Genomic DNA, 19983 nt, shown 5'->3' on the forward strand with positions numbered 1-19983 from the left:
CCACACTGTCCTTCCCACCTTAGGGAACGCAAACGCTGCCCTGCTGTGGGGAAACGCCTTTTCCTACCCTTGGCCCCTCGCTAATTTCTGTTCGTTCTTACACCTCAGCTTCCCCTGGCCCACAGGCCACACTGGGCACTTCCCACTCCACCCCCAACTACAGCACATGTAAAGTGATCGCAATTCCTTATTTGACAATATTCAATGTCTCTCTTTCGTTTAGACAATAAAAGCTCCAGGAGGGCAGAAACCGGCCAGCAGGTGACCTGTAGAGGACAATAATGGCTTACATTCACAACAGTGCTATGAAGAAGCCAGGCGTTTAGGGTTAAAAGTGTAATTTTATTTAGATGTTACTTGTACATAATCTATAGTAAGATATACAAACAGATAAAAATTGTTTAACAGGAGTTTTTTTAATACCACTTTAATTTACAAGAGCGTTGGTAATACTGCAGGATGAGAGATACTCTGAATAGAAAACAGTAAGTACTGGCTACTCTGGCTGATACAGTCCCACTAGTCTTTAATGGATTAAAATGTATCATGTATTTCAGTTGCAAATTATTACAAAACTTTCACAACCCACCCACGTGTGCTCAGAAAACATTTTGACATTCTAAAAATTTACTGAAATGAAAATGTTAATTCTCTAACACTGTACTTTTACTGAAGAAAAACGTTAAGGGCCCCAAATCTTACGGTGGTTTGGGCTGACAGTACAAAATCAACCGTATCATGTTTGTGTTGCTAACGTGTGATGCCGAGCGATCGTCTCATCCCCTCTGCCTAATCTACGATGTGAAAGAAGGCTTGTAGGATATTAAACTAAAATACACATGGGGGAAATACTGCGGACAATTTAAAATAACCTTACGATAATCTATAAGTACTTTAAAATGTAAGACTCATAGGTAAGAAATACGCTTTTAAATGTTGTTCTCTATTTGTTTTGGTAAATACTTCTTGAAAATGAAAACTGAAAATTCAAAATATTCACTTTTTCCTTTTCATGTAACACCATTATTAGAAAAAAATCTAAATTTAAATTTTAGAATCAAATTTGCTGAGAAAAATACAGCAAAAATAATCTTAATTGAATTTTGTACTTTTCCATTATTTTAATGGCCACACCACACATCAGGGCAAAGGCCTTTTCACTAGTCAGAAAATAAAGTTGAAAATAACTTGCTGATTAAACTACAGGAAGGCAACTAATAACTAATCAACTTATGAATACTTATGAATAAAGTGCCACTGATTTCATGGTAATGAGCTATTGTAAGTAGAAGAAATCCTGACGTAGATCAGAGCTGTGTGTCCTCTCCGTCCTGAGAACAGAAGGGACATGAGAAACAAAGATGCATCTCCAAGAATGAGTTGTAGAATTACACAGGTGACTCCCAATCCAAAAGTACAGGAAAGACAAAATACTGTAATAAGATAAAACATTGTTATAATGACAAAATAAGACTAAAAATGATAAAAGTCCCAAGAATAACGCCAAGAGAGTAGGCCTCTACACTGGAAAAAAAACAAAGGAAGTGAAGGTTCATTAATAACTATTCCTTACACTGAATAAAATTAAGGTGACAGACAAATGGTGAAGCTCCACGAAACAGAAACTCAGGAAGCATGTGCTGAAACAGCGGGTACAGCTGAAGACTCCGCAGCCTGGTACAAGCGTGGTCTTGGAAAGGGGATGCAGACATGAGGCTTTAGGGTTTCAAAATCTATGTGACTAAAACCCAAGGTGCAGGCTTTTTATGATGACCGCCTACAAGCCAAGCCACCGGCCACTCCGGGACACACAGACAGGCTGGGGGCCGGCGGATTTCCTCAGGTGAGCTCATTACCACAACTCTGTTCGCTACAGTCCCGGGCACATTCCTACCGTCAACCCAGCTAAAGACTCATCCTGTCTGAGTGTCACTAGTGCCTGCCAGGTTTGAAATGCTGGGCCCGGTAAGAATTCCTTGGTAAGTAAAGTGTCGCAGCGTATTTGTGCAGTCCTGTTTCTAATCAAAGCCTGGGGTGTTTGCTTATTCTAGACAAGCAGTTACCCTTCATCCAAAAGCACAGAACAGAAGCTCTCACTCCTGAGCGTCCGCGTTTACGCAACTTCACCGGGACCGAACCCCGGCCTCTGTGTGACCGTGTGCGGAGAGTAGCAGGAGGGGCAAAGGTGGAAGGAACGCGTCTAATCTTACAGTTACAGGTCTAATCTACTCTGAGGTACTTTTTAAAATGTAATGTGCTGACAATGAGAGAAAAGAGAACCGTGTGCTTGTAGGAGAGAGCGAAGGCCCCGCTCCTGTGGTGGATCCCTAATCCGGCCACAGCACCAGGAGAAGCAGAGAGCTCGCAACACCTACATTCGCCAGCACCCAGGCTTTAAAGTCCAGACCAAGTGGAGCGAGGTGGCATCTGGAGAGCTCTCTGGAGCACGAGCACGCAGAGGAGCTAAGTTAGGCCGGGCTCCGCGAAGGGAAGGCGCAGTCTCCTTCACACCAGAGCCGACAAGCAGCTCCGCCCCGCCAGGCGCAACTCCTAGGCTGCTTGTCTGCTCGGCCCGGCTGGTGCCCAGGCTGGAGAGCTGTCAAATGTTTTAAGTGTCATCCCCAATGGCCCCTGAGGAAAGAGGACCCTGTTCTTCATTTTCTTTACTACTGAGCTGCTTACCTCTTACAAAAAGCATCAGCAAGCATTGACTAAATGAACGCCCACTGGGAATCCTGCCTGGAAAGAGCGCTCCCAATTTCACATTTTATAAGAGCGTGCAAAGGCAATGAAATTATTCAGCAGAACATTCAAATCCAGAGTCTACCACGCCAACAAAATGAAAGCAGAAGCATTTGATTCTCATGTTAAATCTTTCTCTCTAGAACCAACTTCTTCTGAAACACACACAAAAAGTTGAAACGATATCACTTACTGATTGGAAGACGTCACTCTGACACAGTCATTAATCCTGCCACGGCCTAATACCACGCAGCTTCACAAGCACACAGCGAGTCTGCAGAATCATAAGCCACGAGTAAACCCAAACTGCACTGAACACTCTCATGGCCAAAAAAATGGAAGCAAATGCTGTTTTCAGGACAATGCAATAGGTACAGCATATTTCCTCATGTGCAGCACAATTTTCTATGTTCAGTGGCACTTAAGTATTACACAGTAAATACTGAAAGAACCCAGAATTTTTGGATGTGCAAAAGCATTATCACATTATTAATACAAAAGTTGCTAAGCTACAAGATTATAATACCACTATTTGGGTGTTGAGACCACTTAATATTTTCAATATACTTCCAGCACACGGTCCCCTGGTTGGCCACCAGCCTGGTCGCCACGTTGTCCCCTGCACACCGCCTCAGTCAGACCAGTCGTTTTCATCAAACTCCGAGTCGTCGTCGGAGTCGCTGTACTCCACGGCAATGCGTCTGGACAGGATCGTGGCCACGTCGTTCCCCACAGGCTCACGCTTGGCCTCCTGCTCACGCTGCTCTTGTACTTTTTTCAGCTGAATTCCTAGAGACACAATACGTGGTTTAGAATTAAATCCTTTGCTTGCTCCAAATTAAGGAAAAACAAACCAATAAGTCTACTTGACTTTTTCCCCCCCTTACTGACACTAAGGAGAAGCAGTTTTGGAAATACGAAGGGAGAAAAGCTTGGGAAGCTTGGGAAACAGAAGCTTCGTGACAAAAAGAGAGCATGTGCACTCAAAGTCATAACGTTTTTTACAGCAAAGTAATGTGTTGAAATATAAAGAGTTAGTTACACTTTCGGGCACATGAGCACCATTAAAGAACATCCCAGAGTTGCACTGTCCAGCACGGTGGCCATGAGCCACAAATGGCTGTTTGGGGTAAACTAACAGTGGCTGGTGGCGACCACACTGGATTGTGCAACCACGAAACATTTCTATCATTACAGAACATTTTCCTGGGGCTTGGACAACTCTTGGCTAACCTGTGGGGGTAACTGAGAAAACTTTGTTTCAACAATTATTGTTGGAAGTGGATATAAAATACAACCATCTATTCTCTTACCTAGTAAGTAATAAAATGGGTTATGTGATGATTTAATGTGTAAATTCTCTTAATAACTTTTCCTTTTTATAGAGAAGCTGTAAGACTAGTATTAAAACGTTCCCATATGACTTACATCCGGATTCCCAACGGGTAGTATCTCACCACACCTGTTTTACAATCTTTCTCTAGCACTGTTATCAATACAGAAACACTTTTTTTCTGGACAATTTGAAAATATGTAGCATATAACTTGCTACTTCGCCCTTAAACTACTTCAAGTGTAATTCCTAAAAAAAAAATTATTAAATTCAGACTATTAGCATAGATACAATACTACCATCCAGCCTACAAATTTTATTTAAATTTTGCCAATAGCCCAGCTGGCATGGCTCAGTGGCTGAACATCGACCTATGAACCAGGTGGTCATGGTTCAATTCCCAGTCAGGGCACATGCCTGGGTTGCAGCTGGTTCCCCAGTAGGGGGCGTGCAGGAGGCAGCCGATCAATGACTCTCATCACTGATGTTTCTCTCTCTCTCTCCCTCTCTCTTCCTGAACTCTCTGAAATCAATAAAAACATATAAAAGTATTTAAAGTATTCTCCTTCTTATAAAAAAAATAATTTTGCCAACAGACCTAATATAGCAAATGAAAAAAGGTTTTCTCCAGGTTTGGGATTCAATATGCATCATCTGTTACATTAGCTGTGGTGTTTCATTAACGCTCCTTAATCTGGGCAGTTCTTCGGCCTTGGTGTTTTATGACCTTCAAGTGTTTGTAGAATGTCCTCGATTTGGGCTAATCAGAGGTTTCCTCAGGGACAGATATTTGCAATTTTCATTCTTACTGGGCTCACAGGTGTTAAAAATCAAAACACTGCCCTATTGTGCCCCAAATTTGTTATCAATGATAACTCTGGGACTTTTTTTCTTAACAAAATCAAAATGAGTCAATGACATTCAAGACAGATGAGAACCCGGGGATCTGTAGGAGGGTGTGTGCCACACTCATGCCTGATCCGTGGGTGCTCAAGCCAAGAGCAGAGGTAGTCTGTCCCAGATGTTCTGTGAGGGGCGTCCCTGCTGTCCTGTGAGGGTCATTCTTGCTGTCCTATGAAGGACATCCTGCTGTCCTGTGAGGGACATCCCTGTTTTCCTGTGAGGGCCGTCCCAGCTGTCCTGTGAGGGGCCTCGCTTATGCTACAGTAAGGCTCCCTCAATCACTTCCAGGCTGAAACAACTAAAATGTGACATAGAGACTGGGCAGCTCCTCAGTGTGGGAGCTTTTAGAATATTTCCACACCCTGTCATGACCCTCACCAACCTGGGCTGCAACCTGGAGTAAAGAATAAATGGTGTGCAGCAGGTATTTCATGTGGGGCTCTGAGGGGAGGCCACGGTGGCCGGGTCCAGGCTCTGATTTGACAGAGATGCCCTGTTCTGGGGGTTTGGTATAGGACGTTCATCTGACAAGAGTTTTTGCTGCTACAAACATAAAAAGTCTAGGACATATCTTAGATATTTATAAAAACAAAATCATTAATATGAACTCATTTTCTTTCATTTATACTTTTACTGTTAGAGCAGAATGCAGAGAAAAGAGTCAGTATTTACTTATAGTCAAGTAAAGCTATCCTGAATTCTCAGTTCTTTATCATTGTGTTCACTTCACACTGGCAAAAACATGACTATTTTTAAAAATATCAATAAAATAAAAGCTCCTTTAACCACATTCTAAAAAACAGTCTAGTGTAGCGAGTAGTCATTTGAAGACCAGGCTGCTGACTGGAGACAGAGATCTCTTTCTGAATGGAAGACAGCACATGGGGGACTCACTTACCCATTCGAATGGCAGCAAGAAGATCGCTGCGAGCATCGCTTATGGGAGGTTGTGCAGTTTCTTGTCTCTTTGCCTCAGCTACTGGAGGGCCATGCATGGGGGAGGGGGAGAGAGAAGAGCCTGCGCCCGGAGGGCCTGGCGGGGGTGGCGGGGGGCCCGGAGGCGGCGGGGCCGTGACCACCAGCCCCGTGGAGGGAGGGTGAGGTGGCGCTGGGTAGGAGGACCCAGCTGCTGCTGGGAAGGAGGGCTGCATGGGAATCTGGAGAGGGCTGACGAAAGCAGTTTGTGCTGAAGGGATCATGGGTGGGGGTGGGGGAGGAGGCGGCCCCGAGGGGTTGTAATATTCGATGATCTGGGCTGGGAGCATCCTAATGAGAGAGGAAACACAGAGTCATTAAAGCAGCAACAGAGGGTCACATCTGAGGTTCTGACGTGGCTAACAGAAAGGCCTCCCCCAAACTCAACACATATTGTCATTTGGATTTAAAACACTTCAGGACATGCCCTGGACAGACTGGCTCAGTGGTTTAGAGTGATGGCCCGCAGACTAAAGGGCCGCGGGTTCAATTTCAGTCAAGGGCACGTATCTCACTTGCAGGCTCACTCCTCGGCCCCAGTCAGGGCAGTGCAGGAGGCAATCAATCAATAAGTCTCTCTCACATCAATGTTTCTCTCTGTCTCTCCCGTGCCTTCCACTCTATCTAAAAAAGCAATGAAAAAAATATCCTCAGGTGAGGGTTAACAAAACAAACAGGAAAAATCCAAACACTGCAGGACGCAAATATCCACCTGTCGGGTCAGCTATCCCACATTACTCACTGCAGTGGACTCCATGGTCATCCATTGAACTGCAGCCAGAAAATAACCATCCAAAAAGAAATTTCTTGTGAAATGCTAGAATAACTGACTGCAGAGGTAGGAACAGCAACACACACATCCTTTATACTGGGCATCTCAAAAGCAGGTGGCTCACAAACTTGTCGTATAGCGGTTCTGTGGCCAATCAGACTGGGAAAACTCTGTATTTTATACCCCATCTCCATGGAAATTCCCCAAGCCCACAATGCCCTTCAGAATATCAAAAGCTCTGAGAAGTCCTATAGCCAAGAAATCTGCTGCAGTCTATTTAGTCCAAGGTTTTCCAAACCAACTGGACCCCACACCCCTTTTAGCCTGATACTTAGAACAAACTTTGGGAGTCCTGGCTTAACAAGAACCAATGATGGGAAATAGCCAGGGTTGTGTGGTCAGGGATGTACATTTAGAAAGTCATACAGGCTGCTCTGGACTGAAGAATACATGGTTAAAGGAACATACATTCGACTTTCCTGGGCACTGACTCTATGGGGTAACTCTCTCAAGATTAGGGTTAAGCCAAAAGAGAGTGAGCTCAGACAGCCCACCAAAACCATCAAAATACAGGCGAGTGCTTAAATTACTAAACACTTGAACATGAGGGTCTTTTCTAGGGCTGTTTGAATTTTACCCAACTGACAGAAAACAAGGGGGAGAATGACGACTGGGCGCCAAGAGGTCAAGAAAGGAGACTATACGGCCCCGTGCAAGAAGTGTTCCCATTTGTGGTACGAATTCCCCATGGTTCCCCCAGGACATGTGGAGAAGTTCGAGGATCTGGGACAGGTTCACAAATCAGAGCTCCATCCTTTGCCAATGCCTGGCCTTAACAACCCACTCACACATACACGTGTACGTGTGTTAAGGGAGCGTGCACATGAATACAGACACTAACCTACGATTTATCTGTAATAAAAAGGAAAGTAGCATGACACTGAATTTTTTAACAGAATTTGTCATAAGCAACAGTATTCATAGTCAGTCATTCTGGGCTGCATTCTGGCCTCTAAAGTACGAGTACCCAATTAAATTGTTATACCACACACAGCAAGATTCCACTGCAACAGGGAGTAGCAATGAGAGTGCAAGGGCTACAGAATTACCCGTAGTCTGCTGGAGCCATGGGTGCCGAGGCCTGGGACCCCTCTGCGGCCTGTGGTGGGGGTGGTGGAGGTGGCTGCTGAGGTCTGTTCAGGGCCATGTGCCTCGCAGAGGCAGAGGGGGGTCGGTACTCATGCTCGGGGGCCTGGCTGGCTGGCCCATGCGGCAGCGCGTCACCTGCTGTGTATGAAGGGGTGACGGGCTGTGCGTGCAGAGAATGGTTGGGAGTGGCTGGGTAAGAGTAATCTGTGACATCCGATGCGTGAGACCTGCCGGTGAAGAAAAGGGTGGGAGAAATTTAAATTAAGCTCAAAAGATTTCTCCTAACAGGCGTATAAGCATATATTTGAACAATAACATCGCCAATGCACAGAAATCACACATTTATTTCCTTTACTGTCAACTAGGTTTAGCCTCATGAGCACTTCCAAGCAACAACGTCATGACTACGTTAGCAGCGAGCCCAGTGTTACATGGATTCAGAGTCACAGCTTCAACGTGAGTAGGTCAGACAGATCGGCAAGCAGGGACCAGCAGGGCCCACCTGACAGTGTCTCAGCAAACTCTTGTGGAGAGAAGGCTACAAGACAAGTTCCATTTAATTTAAAACAGCATTGAAGGTAGAGGACTTCAGTGGCCATGAAACTGACAGCATATCATTAGAAATTACAAAAGGGCAGGTGAACTGGGTAAATATTAACAGTAAGAACAGAAAAAGAAATCAACAGCATAGTACGGTGATAGTTTTCTTAAACAGAAGAAATGTATTCAGCCAAAAAGGAAAGAACATGGAGCATCACGGGAGGCCTCCTGCGTTCTCTGAATGCACAGTTGGGTGAAGTGGAAGGGATGGAGGCTGTGCATTAGTTGACAGAGCTCAGACAGATGCCACCAGGCCCTTGTGAGGGGGCACAGGGACTCGTGAAGGTCGCAGCTGCGCAGCGCCACGGCGTTAGTAACAGTCGCGCTCCTGGCCTGGTTACAGGGCACGTGGTCAGTATGGGGGCTGCACATCCTCTCATGACGGCCAAAGCAAGGTGGGCAGCCCGAGGCTGGCAATCAAACAGCAAAATGACAAACCCTCTGGGTGTTCTGTCCTCTCCCGCGTTCCCTGCCTGCCCCAGCGTCCTCACGTCGCTCATAAACTCAATGCCCATTTTCCGCCTCTCCCACTCTTCTTTTCTTGTTCTCACTTTTCTCACATTTATTTGCTGGCTTCGGGTAGGATTCAGCTTGTGTTTCTCTCTCTGAAGGAAACAGGCAGACACAGGTGGGGATGTGGAGAAGCAGGGGAGACACCGATTGAACCTGGATCTTGGGACCCAGACAGTGGCTTCCCTTAACTGGAGCAGCGCAGGGCGCAGCAAGGCTCTCTACATGACAAGAGACTGCTGCTGCTTTTCTCTTTCCCCGCTAACAGCAGTGTAATAACAACTAATAACTCGCCTTTTCCTTCCCTAACTGCAGTATAAATTCGATATACGGTGCACATATGATTATGTCTTTAAACTATGCAAACTGCTGGCAAGAAAGTTAAAACTATTTTTAATGAGGGAACAACCTAACCTGTATTTAGATTTGGCATATTTTTACAATGTAAACAACTAAAACTCTGGAGTCACTGGTGATGTGTGCTTGACTGTGTGTGTGACCAAGTCACAGGCTATGTGTACAATTTCTAAAGGAAACAAAGTTATCTAGAAAAATAGAGTGCTTTTCATGAGATGAAGAGCTGGTAATTGTAAATATTCTGGAATAATTTAGAGTGCTATCCTTACACAGTAGCTTTGAGACACAAGCCAAAAGGAGCCAACAAAAGGGAGGGTATCCAGGCGGATGAGTGAGTAGAGGAGCAGGCAGAGAACGTCCGCACTCGGGAATTACAGCAGGAGAGTTGTGGAGGGCAGGACCTGGAGGACGGTGAGCAGGACAGAGGACTGACCAGTTTAAGAGTAAAGGCCCATCTAAAGGGGAACCCCAGTGGGCTGGAGGAGAGCTGAGGAGTGGGGTGACTGATGGGAGACAAAGGCCCTCATACAGGAAGGTAGAAATCAGCCAGAGAGACATATACCAATGTGGAGATGAGTGGGTTGGTCTTGTGACTATCTGGTAGGAGATAGTATGGAAACAAGAAGAAATATAAGCAGTGGAGACTCAGTGGGAGAATCCAGTGACTCCCCCAGGGTTTTGTGGGTAACGGGTGGGCAGAGTCAGAGCTAGAACGTAGGGCCCAGAATAGGATGAGAAACAGCTGGCATGGAGTCCGCACACCTCCCAGGTAACGGTGAGAGAGAGAGCAGGAGGCCAGCATTTAATCATTCTCATCCTAAATTTACACTTAGAATCAAACCATTGCTGATAATCTAGAGAGAAAGCAAAAATTTATGATTAGCTTATGTGAACTTGGTTAAAATATATTACTTATATGAACAGCTTTATTATATACAAGGTATGAAACTTAACATTCAAATTTCCCTCAGTTATCCTGAATACATCCATTAAAAACCATGTTTCTAAATAATACTTAAAATATGAATATAAAAAAATTAAAAAGTCAAAAGCCAGAAAATAGAGAGCATGATTTCAATTTCATAAATGAAAAACATACACCTGTTCAGAAAAAAGACCAAAAGAAAAAAAAACACTAAAATGTAAACTGTGGTTTCTCTGGATAACAGGATTATGGATAATATTTTAATGTTTTCTGTAATTTCCAAATATAAAAAAACTCATCTTATTTTATAGTAAGAAAAAGTGATACACTTTAGTAAAATAAAAAAATTTCTAAATTAATTTAAGGAATGTAACCCAAGTAAAATGATTAATTTTAATCTATTTATCTGGTACATGTATGATAGTGAGAGGCCGTGAAAAACAGTATGAGACAAAAGGAAATTCTGAAGAACTAAAACTGATATTCCACTTGCCTTTTGAAAAATAAAAGTGAAGATATATCTAAAAACACAGATACAAAGGCAGAATACTAAATCATCTGAATGACCACCGATTTTATACCCAGCACGGAGCACTCTAATCACTGATGTTAGAATGAGCATCAACCACTCAACTGAGGGATTAAAAAATAATTTTTCCATCTGTACATATTGAAACGAAAGAGTATATATGGAGCATTATAAAATAAAGAATACGTTGTGCATGAGTAAACAATACAACTAAATTAATTGGGAAAAAAACCAAAAAGCAAACTGACATCGTGGAAGCTCTCAAATGCTTCTCCCCACCCAAAGAACTTGAGCAGAACTGGATCATCATTCTTCCTGCTGAAAGAAACAAACTGACATAAAGATTCAAACTTGAGTTCCAATAATTCTCTAATATTTCGCAGATAACAACTTTTACAGAAAAATTACCTAGGATGTGCCTCATATCCAACCAATGACTTACAGCCTTTCTGGGGTAGGAGTATTTACAGGCCCTGTAACTACCAAATGGTAAGCAGCTTCTGTATGCAGAGTCTGTGCTAAACACTGAGGTTATAGAGATCAAATTTATTTTGAAAGGACACAGATCAAAGGCCAGGTCAAGGTTGTTGCTGTTTTTGAAACATCCTTCAGTCACATAAGAATTCTCTGTTCAAATTTTTAAATGCTAATGGAAGACTTTAAGAGATTGTGCAAATAAATGCAAAACAACTTTACAAAAGCAGAAATAGGAAATTAAACCATTGACTAGTCAGTTCCTATTGTTCAATGAGTCCCTTTTGTGACAAATGTGACTTATTGATTGCATCAATCACACCTGCAAAAAATATTTTTACTTAATAGCTGACATAATTTTAAAGTAAACACCAACGGAATTCTCCTGAAATCAGAACACATAAGATTAGTGAGCTGAAGAAATAAATATCTCTTTTGTTCATCACTTTTTTAAAAGATCAAAGAGAGCAATAAAGTTATTATTCCTTGATCACATCAATTACTACCTACCAATCATTTTTTTATATCAAGTAGCAAAAGAAATTCAACATTTAAGTTAAAGAGCAAGACAAAGAATTAAATGATTAAAATAAAAATGTAAGTCAGTGGCAGTCATTAAGCCCAAATTTAGAATCCATGTTCAAACACTACAAATCTAGATTAACTAAGTCAGAGATGTGGAAAATCATACAATGTAACCCAATGTAAAATAAAACTGCTTTAAAGTATTATTTCAAAATTAAAATTTAGATAGATAGATAGATAGATAGATAGATAGATAGATAGATAGATAGACAGATAGATAGAAATAAATTTTTAAGGAAAGAGGTGAAACATACTGTGGCATCTAAATACCAAATCTACTATTACTAGTCATTTCCAAAGATTATTAAGCACAGCAGTGCTCAGAGGCACTGCTGCACGCACACACGCACGCGAGCGCACACACACCTAGTATCCGGGGACAGGGACCCCTCGGAAGACGCTCCGTGGTACACACTCTGAGACAACCTGTTGTCGGGTCTGAGCTCTTTGTCATACGCCATCATATTCCACTCCTGGCGCCTGTTTCTGGCCTTTCTAACCTTTTTCACCTCCCGGGTCGTGCCATCTACACGCTTTTGCTCCTGAGGTCCAGGAAAAGCAAGCAAGCATGCCGAGACAGAAGGGAGAGGAAAACAAGTTAAATCAGTTATAATGCTCAGGAAACAAGCCTGGTGCGCAGGCAAGAGACAGTCCCTTCCCGTCACTCTAAGGTTAGAAAAGGCTAGCACAGCGCACTCTTACCCAACACAGACCCAACGGAAAGTAACCAATACTGAACTATTTAACCCGAAGAAATAAAAATTACTCTGCTGCAACTACCAGAATTGCTTACCATAATTTTTAGTAAAGAATTCTCACCTTACTGGGCTTTTAGCTTGTTTAAAATATACTGTACCTTTTAGATCTATATTACACAGATGAAATGCCCGATGGTACCACACAGAGAAATCATTTCCCACCTCTGCACAATTTTGACTGGCTTGTTAGCAGGCAATCATCTTTCAAAAAATAATTCAACGTGTTCTATTTCCAGTTTCTAAAAGAAATATTTAAGCTAATCCTGCAATGAGCTGAACCCAAAACAAAAACAAGGTAAGAACTTACCTTCCCATACAAAGACTCATTCTTGCTCCAGCCCTACTTTGCCAGCAAAAATGTATCCAATAAATACTTGGGTCCCACAAAGGTGCTTCTTTAAAGGCAAGAACAATTATTTCTCTCTGTATTTATGTTTTACCTGTTTCCCTCATAAAATTTTATTACTTCTAAGGACAAGAAATATATAACCTCTGCGTCCTACACTCTTATAGTCCCTCCACACAGGATTTCACCTCGAGTGCAGACTCAAACAATGCTGATAAATGATCAAACCCAGGTGAGCTTAGAGGCTTCCTCTGTCCCAGCCCATCGATAATACAAAAGGCGAACAACAACAGAAAGGAGGCAAGTGCCTGCCCTCGTGGAGCTTGCAGGCCAGTGGAGGAAGCCTACAAAACCACAGGAATAAATGTACAATTATAAAATGTAGTAAAACATAAATGTACCACGTGTAGAAGGCTGTCTGGTCTGGAAGTTAGGGAACAGCATCCGGAGTGAGTGAGAGGGAAGACCTGTGTATGAGTGGGACCTGATTCTGCAGAGGAGCCCGAGTCAGAGGTGCCAAGCGGGCAGAGTGGGCAAGGCCTCCGAGGAGGAGGGAGGTCATCACTTTAGGGGAAATGAAAGAAGGTGAGTGGCGAATGAGGGTGAATGGCCCCAGAGATCAGAAAGGTAGGCAAGACCTTAAAGGCTATGTTAAAAATGTTGTTCATCCCAAGAACAGTGGGAAACCACGGAAGAATAATAAGGGAAGGGCTGACAGACTGAAGAGGAAGAGGCATTTGAAAAGATCCCTCTGCGTTGTGGAGAATAGGTTTAATGGGAAAGTAAGAAAGCGCCTCAGGTGCTGTAGGTGAGAGGATGGTAGGTGGTTCACGGTGGCAGCGAAGGCAATGACTAGACTGCTTTTAGGTATGAAGGAGGCGCAGACAATGTATTGGCAAAGAATGTGAACATGAAATTCACAGAACATACTTAAAGAGATAATAAAGATGAAAAGATGTGTAATACAAATTCGATTTTTTGAGGGGGAGGAGGGCTCATAAAAAAATAATAAAAATAATAATATCCAGGACTGGAGAAGGCCTGTCAAGAGTATAAACTGGTTCAAGTGTTTTCAGAGTCAGGGGCAATATGATGGTATCTTTCAAAATTTAAAACTCACATTTGAATTCTAGGAATTTACCTCGAAGAAACATCTGCATGTGAGTACAGGGATACCTACTACAGTACTGTAGTAGTAATAATTTAGAAACAACCTAAATATTCGTTTACTCCAATAATGGGCAAATCGTTTGATTTGTTCCAGTCATACAGTGGAATACTATACAACTCTTAAAAAGAATGAAGTACATCTCCAATTATGTCAATTTATGTGTATGTCTGTGTGTGTATAAGTTGTGTGTAGTACAATTCTATATAAAAATACTTTGTGAAATGAATATGCACCTATTTATGAATGCTTGAAACGAAAAGCTCTAAATCTAAAAATATGCATGCCAAACTACTAAGTGTTAATGTAGTTAGTTATGCCCAGGGAAGGGAAAAACAAATTTTCTAAACTAATGTATTTACTTTAGTGTAATTTGAACATTTTACAACCTGCATGTATTGTTTGTATACTTTAAAAAACCAACAAAAAAACAACAAAAAAACCCACCACTAATAACAACAAAAAGGAGGGAAATTTCAATGGATTCTAATATACATCCTGATTAAGAACCACTGTATTAAATTAATTAGACTATCCCCTTTACCTTTAAGAGATGTATGTTTGACATATTTAGGAATTAAGTGTTATAATAACTCTCTCTACAATAGTTTGGCACCCAAATTTACCCATCAACATGCACACCACAAACACACACAGACACACACACAGGAACCACGTGTGATGTTCGGTGATGCATCTATACTCCAACCACACTGGCCTACATTCAAATCCCTAGAAAATGCCAAACTGTTTCCTAGCCCAGAATGATCTTAGCTACTTCTACTTAAAAGGCTCCTTGGTTTTGAAGCACCCGCCCCCTCTGCCCTCTACTCCTCCAGCACCCTTCACCTGTGCACACACATGTACTCACGAGCACACATGTCCCCACACACTGACTTGGATCTTAGTGAAAGACACCTCGAGAGGCCATCCTTGACACTCCACTTCCTCTTCACTGTCACTCCCCCTGGTCATCTCACCCATAGCACCATATTTCTCCTTCACTACACTTACCAGCATTATAACTACATACTTCTAATTACATATTTATGTGCATAATTTAAAAATGTTTTTAATGTATTTCTCATCCCAAATTTTCTCAACTAATTTTCCTTCAGATAGACTTGTCAGTTCCAAATTGAAAGTGATTTGCATTCCAGAACCCCTGGAGGATTTCCAGAACGAAGGATATCTTGCCTCATTTTCTGCTCCTATATAGAGCAGATCTGTATTACACTTTTGAATTTCTTTCCCTCTTTATGAGTTCCAGAGGGCTGCTTAATGTTTGTTTCCCCTACTATATTGCAATCTCCATGAGGGTGGTAATTCTATCATTTTTACCACTGTTTATTCAGCATTTAAAGTCTTTTTTATAAAAAAGAATCATTATATAAATGACTGAATAAAAAATCCTTATCATATTTTTATGTGTTTGAAGAATGTGGAATGAAACAAAACTGCCAAGGAAATGACAACTAATTTTGATGACACAACAATCATACGTAGATTGAGGCTGTTTCCCCCAAAGAGCACTGGTGACAAAATTAAATATTTTTGCCAAAAGTATCACTGAGAAGGGAAACCTAGAGAGTAATTTGAAAGAACAGGCACAGTTTAAAGGAAATTGCTCTTATAAGCCCTGGGGTTTTGCCCTGTTACTACCAAGAGGTATGGGGATTGGGACCAACAAGACTTTAAGTAAATCTGTTTCTTTCCTGTCCCAGAGAATGGGGTCTTCCATTTCTTCACTTGAATACTTTGTAGTTTCTTAGCCTGATTACTCCTCCACTTGAGTACTCAGTAACTCTTCCAAGATTTCCCAGTTAATCCCAACCCACGAGCACAAGAAGGGAGGATGACTAACCAAGCCTCTGGAACTCTCTCCTAGAATTCAGTGGGGACATCTTACAGTCTGCAAACTGTTTTCATGTTTCCTGCCTTAAATCCTGATTTCAAATTTCAAATTCTCTTCCATCCCAAAGTGTTGCTCCTGCTGAGCCAAGACACTGAAATGCCCCCAAATCGTAAGGCCACAAACTCACAAAAAGGTAAGCATTTCTCTTAACTAAAGCACTCTGTCAAGCAAACCAGGTGGTCATTTTTTTAAAAACATAGCTTACACATAAAACATCTTAGCAAATGTTAGCCTTTAGAGAATTAATTCTTCTCAGTGGCTTAAACCTAATTTCTGGGCCCGAAAGGAACAATTTTCAAAACGGAAGTCCCCACACCCGAGTAGAGTGGGCTCGTCCCTCCAGAGTGCGTACATGCAGCACTCAACCCGCAGACCTGCAGGGACCTTGCCTTCCACTGCCCACCAAGGGAGCCTCTCATCCGTCCGTAAACACCATCCTCTGAGCCTGCAGATCACGTGCTTTTCAATCCAATATGAACAGCTCACCAAAGCATTAATTACAGCTAGGTGGCAACCCCATTATGAAGAAAGCTTTAAAGCGACAGAAGCAGATCATTATTTCTGATATGGAATGTTGACTGCTTTATGAAATTTGAAAGAACAGAAGAAAAGTTCTAAAACATGGTTACAAACACAACAAATTTTAGCCACTACTTCTGTGAAAGCGAAAGAAGTGTTAAGCACCAAATCCAGAGCATCTACTGAAAAACAGTATTGCTGTGTTAGACAGATTTGTCGGTATCTTCACGTATGAAGTACAATCTCTAAAAACCTCCATCATTAAATCCAACGTCTCAGCCACTCAAGTAAAGAAGTTACTGATTTCTTTCCAAACAAAAATCCACTTACATATTTATATGCGCAGTTCCCCTAATGGAATTATTTACCTTTTGACGCCTTTTCTCTTTCCTTTTGTCTTCTGTGTCCTGTAGCATTTTTTCTTTCCAGAGGTCAAAGAAATAGGAAGGATCAGTGTAGAATTTCAGCCCGTCCTTTTTATCATCTCTGTAAGTCCAGGTATTGCAAACAAGCCAAGGAAAAGGCTGTTAGATACCTTCATACGGGGTCAACATTCTCTTTTAACTCTGGAGATTATAGCATCTGCATGGGGCATTTTAACTGTCCTATACACTATTACGTCCCTCAGATTTCCTTATTTGAAAAAAAAAGTATAAATATTCAAGAACAGCAACTTTTTCTAGAATTAGGTAAAAAGGTACTCTTGCAAATTTAGATTCAAATATAGAAAAGTGCTCCTAAATATCACAGTATGGCTCATAAATGGTAATAATACCTCAATTATTTCAGGAAATGTTCTGTTTAATTCAACAGGGGGCTACACACGGAAACAGATGGATTCTTTATACACACAATTTACTTTTACTCTGGAGTGTCCATGTTATGAGGATAAAGATTAGTAAGTACTCTGTCCCTTTTTCTCAACCAGGTTTGCCCAATAGCTAAAAATTCATTTAGGAAAGAACCAAAACATTCATGGTGTGTAAATGTAACTAAGAAAAACAGTGATGCAATATTTTTAAAGTGGAAGTAACCCACAGAGAAAATTCACTTGTATCCTCTTGATTTTCAAGCACTGCTATAATTACTATGATCTAGAGAATGTTCCAAGTCATTGTATAAGTTATTCACTTATCATAAATCCAATAGTAATGCAGCCTGCATGAATCTAAAGTTGTAGAATAAATCAATAGTAAATCTCAAACTAATCATGATATGAAATAAACAATCTATTCTATCAATGCTTTAAAAGTATCCGCCTATGGATTACCTTCAAGAGGAAGTAAAACACACTGCAAATCAGTATTTCACTAAGTCGTTTAAAGCACAGAGAGGAAGCAAAAATTAATAAATTAAGTATAGGAAAAAGTTTATACCCATATAGTCAAAGAAAGCTAAGTGAATTATTCCAGGGGCAAAGTGGTCTGTCCTTGCATCTCCTGCCCTGCCATGTTCCACAAGCTCCTAATCAAAGGATAAAGGCCTTAATCCCTGAGGGCTACTCTGGTCACTCTCTCTGAAAACCACTAACAAACCAGTGCACTGCACTATATACTTTAACCTTAGGTTACTTAAAATCCTTCCTTTCTTTTCCAAATTCCCTAATTGATAAGCAACCTGCATTATTAATAACATTAATAATTTCATTAATAACATTATTGTGAAAAACATAATTTGTTTCCCTAAATAATAGGCCTTCAATATAGATGATGATATAGAAAATCAGAGCATGAAGTTGCTGCAAAATTTAAGATGTATAATAAAATGCACATTTTAAAAAATGGAGCAGAAACTTGCATAAGTTAACAAATGTTGATCTTGACATAAAAACATAAGCAGAAATGTCCTATGTTTATGGCAACTAAACACTTGATTTTTCAGTCACATTGTAATTCTCATATATTAACTGTGCTGTGACAGTGTCATACTTAAGCTCAAATGCAAAAGCTTTACATACCCAAAATACTACTGTACTGAGCAAAAAAGAAAAAAAACGAGAGAGAGGACTCAAGGACATGGACAACAGTGTGGCGATTGTGTGTGTGTGTGTGTAGGTGGAAGAGGACATAGAGGGGATACATGGTGATGGGAAAAATAAAAATAATTTAAATTACATTAAATTTTTTTAAAAAGTAGATCTGAATTGGCACTGCTATTCTTAAACAGAGTCAAAGACATTTTTATTTTCTATAAAACTAAATATGCACATACAATTTATATGAAAGTCAACTGTTTTTATGCCATTAAAAATTTTAAATCACCACAAATATTTCATCTTGATCTCGATTATTCAAATATAAGTGGTTAGTTGAATTTTCTGTGTTTTTTCCTTTAGAACAGAATACTTAGTGAGGTTTCTTAGGAAAATTTTAGTAAGCAAGCCCTCGTGGCTCCCAGTGCCTAAGTAAAGTTGACATTATTGCCCAAAAATGCCTACTGAACACAAGCAAAATTACAAGTTAGAACATCAGGCTTACAATAGCACTACTTACATATATCATTAATTTTAAATCAGCATGCTAAAGCCTCCAGAAAAGTATACTTGTTTCTTAGAAAAACATGGCATCTTGCTCCTCTCCGTGAGCATGTCCATGGGCGCTCACACTTCTTGAGAGAACCTTCCTCCCAGTGCTGAGAGAAAGGGGTGTAGTGTGAACTGCTGCTTTCCCAGCAGAGCTGTAGGTCCAAACTCTGACTCTTGGACCATGAGGAGGGACAGGAATTCAGACCAAGAAAAACTCTGGGTACCCTTTGAGAAAGCAGTAAATGGAAGCAAAGAACTCACTGAATTCTGCAAGGCCTGGGCAGGAGCATCACCCACAGGGCTAACCCCGAGGGCCGTGAGGACCACTCCCCACCACAGCCTGCTCATCAGGGGCCGCAGGAACGAGCGCCACGGACGGGTCAAAAGATGGGAGAGGGACTCGATGTGCAATGAGAAAGCATATGAAAAAGGGAGACAGGAAAGAAAGTGACAGAAAATATGGAAAGAAAGCACTGATGTGGGAGGTAGCACAGGTGCTGTAAAAAAGTATTTTTAGTTTCTTAATGTTAATTTTTTGCACTACTTATTTTTCATTCTTTTTCTTGGAAGTCTGGTCCTAATAATGTGTCCTACCATTTTACAATAACAGAAAGCTAATTTGTTGACTGTATTTTCACTCCTGAAAACTCCTAATGCTGCAGAATACATTTTTCTAAATTAAATAACAAGCGTCCCCGCAGAGCTGAAATGCTGACAGTTAGCTTGCTGCATGACAGCTGAACTGCGCAGTCCCTTCAGCACTGATGCTGACTCTGAGGCGCGACATAACCACACACAACATGAATGCGCTCACTTCCACTTAAGATGTTTACATTGAAAAGCTAAAATTAGAATTCACACTTTTCTTGGTAGGCTTATCTGTATTTCGAAATACTAAA

At 41.3% G+C, this 19983-nt stretch overlaps 1 protein-coding gene across 2 annotated transcripts in view; it reads right to left on the bottom strand.

The window, feature by feature from the left end:
• Nucleotides 1–432: 432 nt before the first annotated feature.
• WASF3 (WASP family member 3) overlaps nt 433–19983 on the bottom strand; it is a 116704-nt gene continuing 97153 nt past the window's right edge. For both annotated transcript variants that reach the window (XM_087814442.1, XM_087814444.1), the window contains 5 exons: nt 16929–17046; nt 12221–12396; nt 7835–8101; nt 5877–6244; nt 433–3531 (listed from right to left, as the gene is read on the bottom strand). In XM_087814442.1, the coding sequence (XP_087670568.1) occupies nt 3374–3531; nt 5877–6244; nt 7835–8101; nt 12221–12396; nt 16929–17046 (1087 nt within the window). In that variant the 3' untranslated portion in view covers nt 433–3373. The remainder of the gene's footprint in view (nt 3532–5876; nt 6245–7834; nt 8102–12220; nt 12397–16928; nt 17047–19983) is intronic.

The sequence above is a fragment of the Miniopterus natalensis genome, chromosome 2, assembly GCF_054644295.1.
Source record: "Miniopterus natalensis isolate mMinNat1 chromosome 2, mMinNat1.hap1, whole genome shotgun sequence".
In the NCBI taxonomy this organism is placed as follows: domain Eukaryota; kingdom Metazoa; phylum Chordata; class Mammalia; order Chiroptera; family Miniopteridae; genus Miniopterus; species Miniopterus natalensis.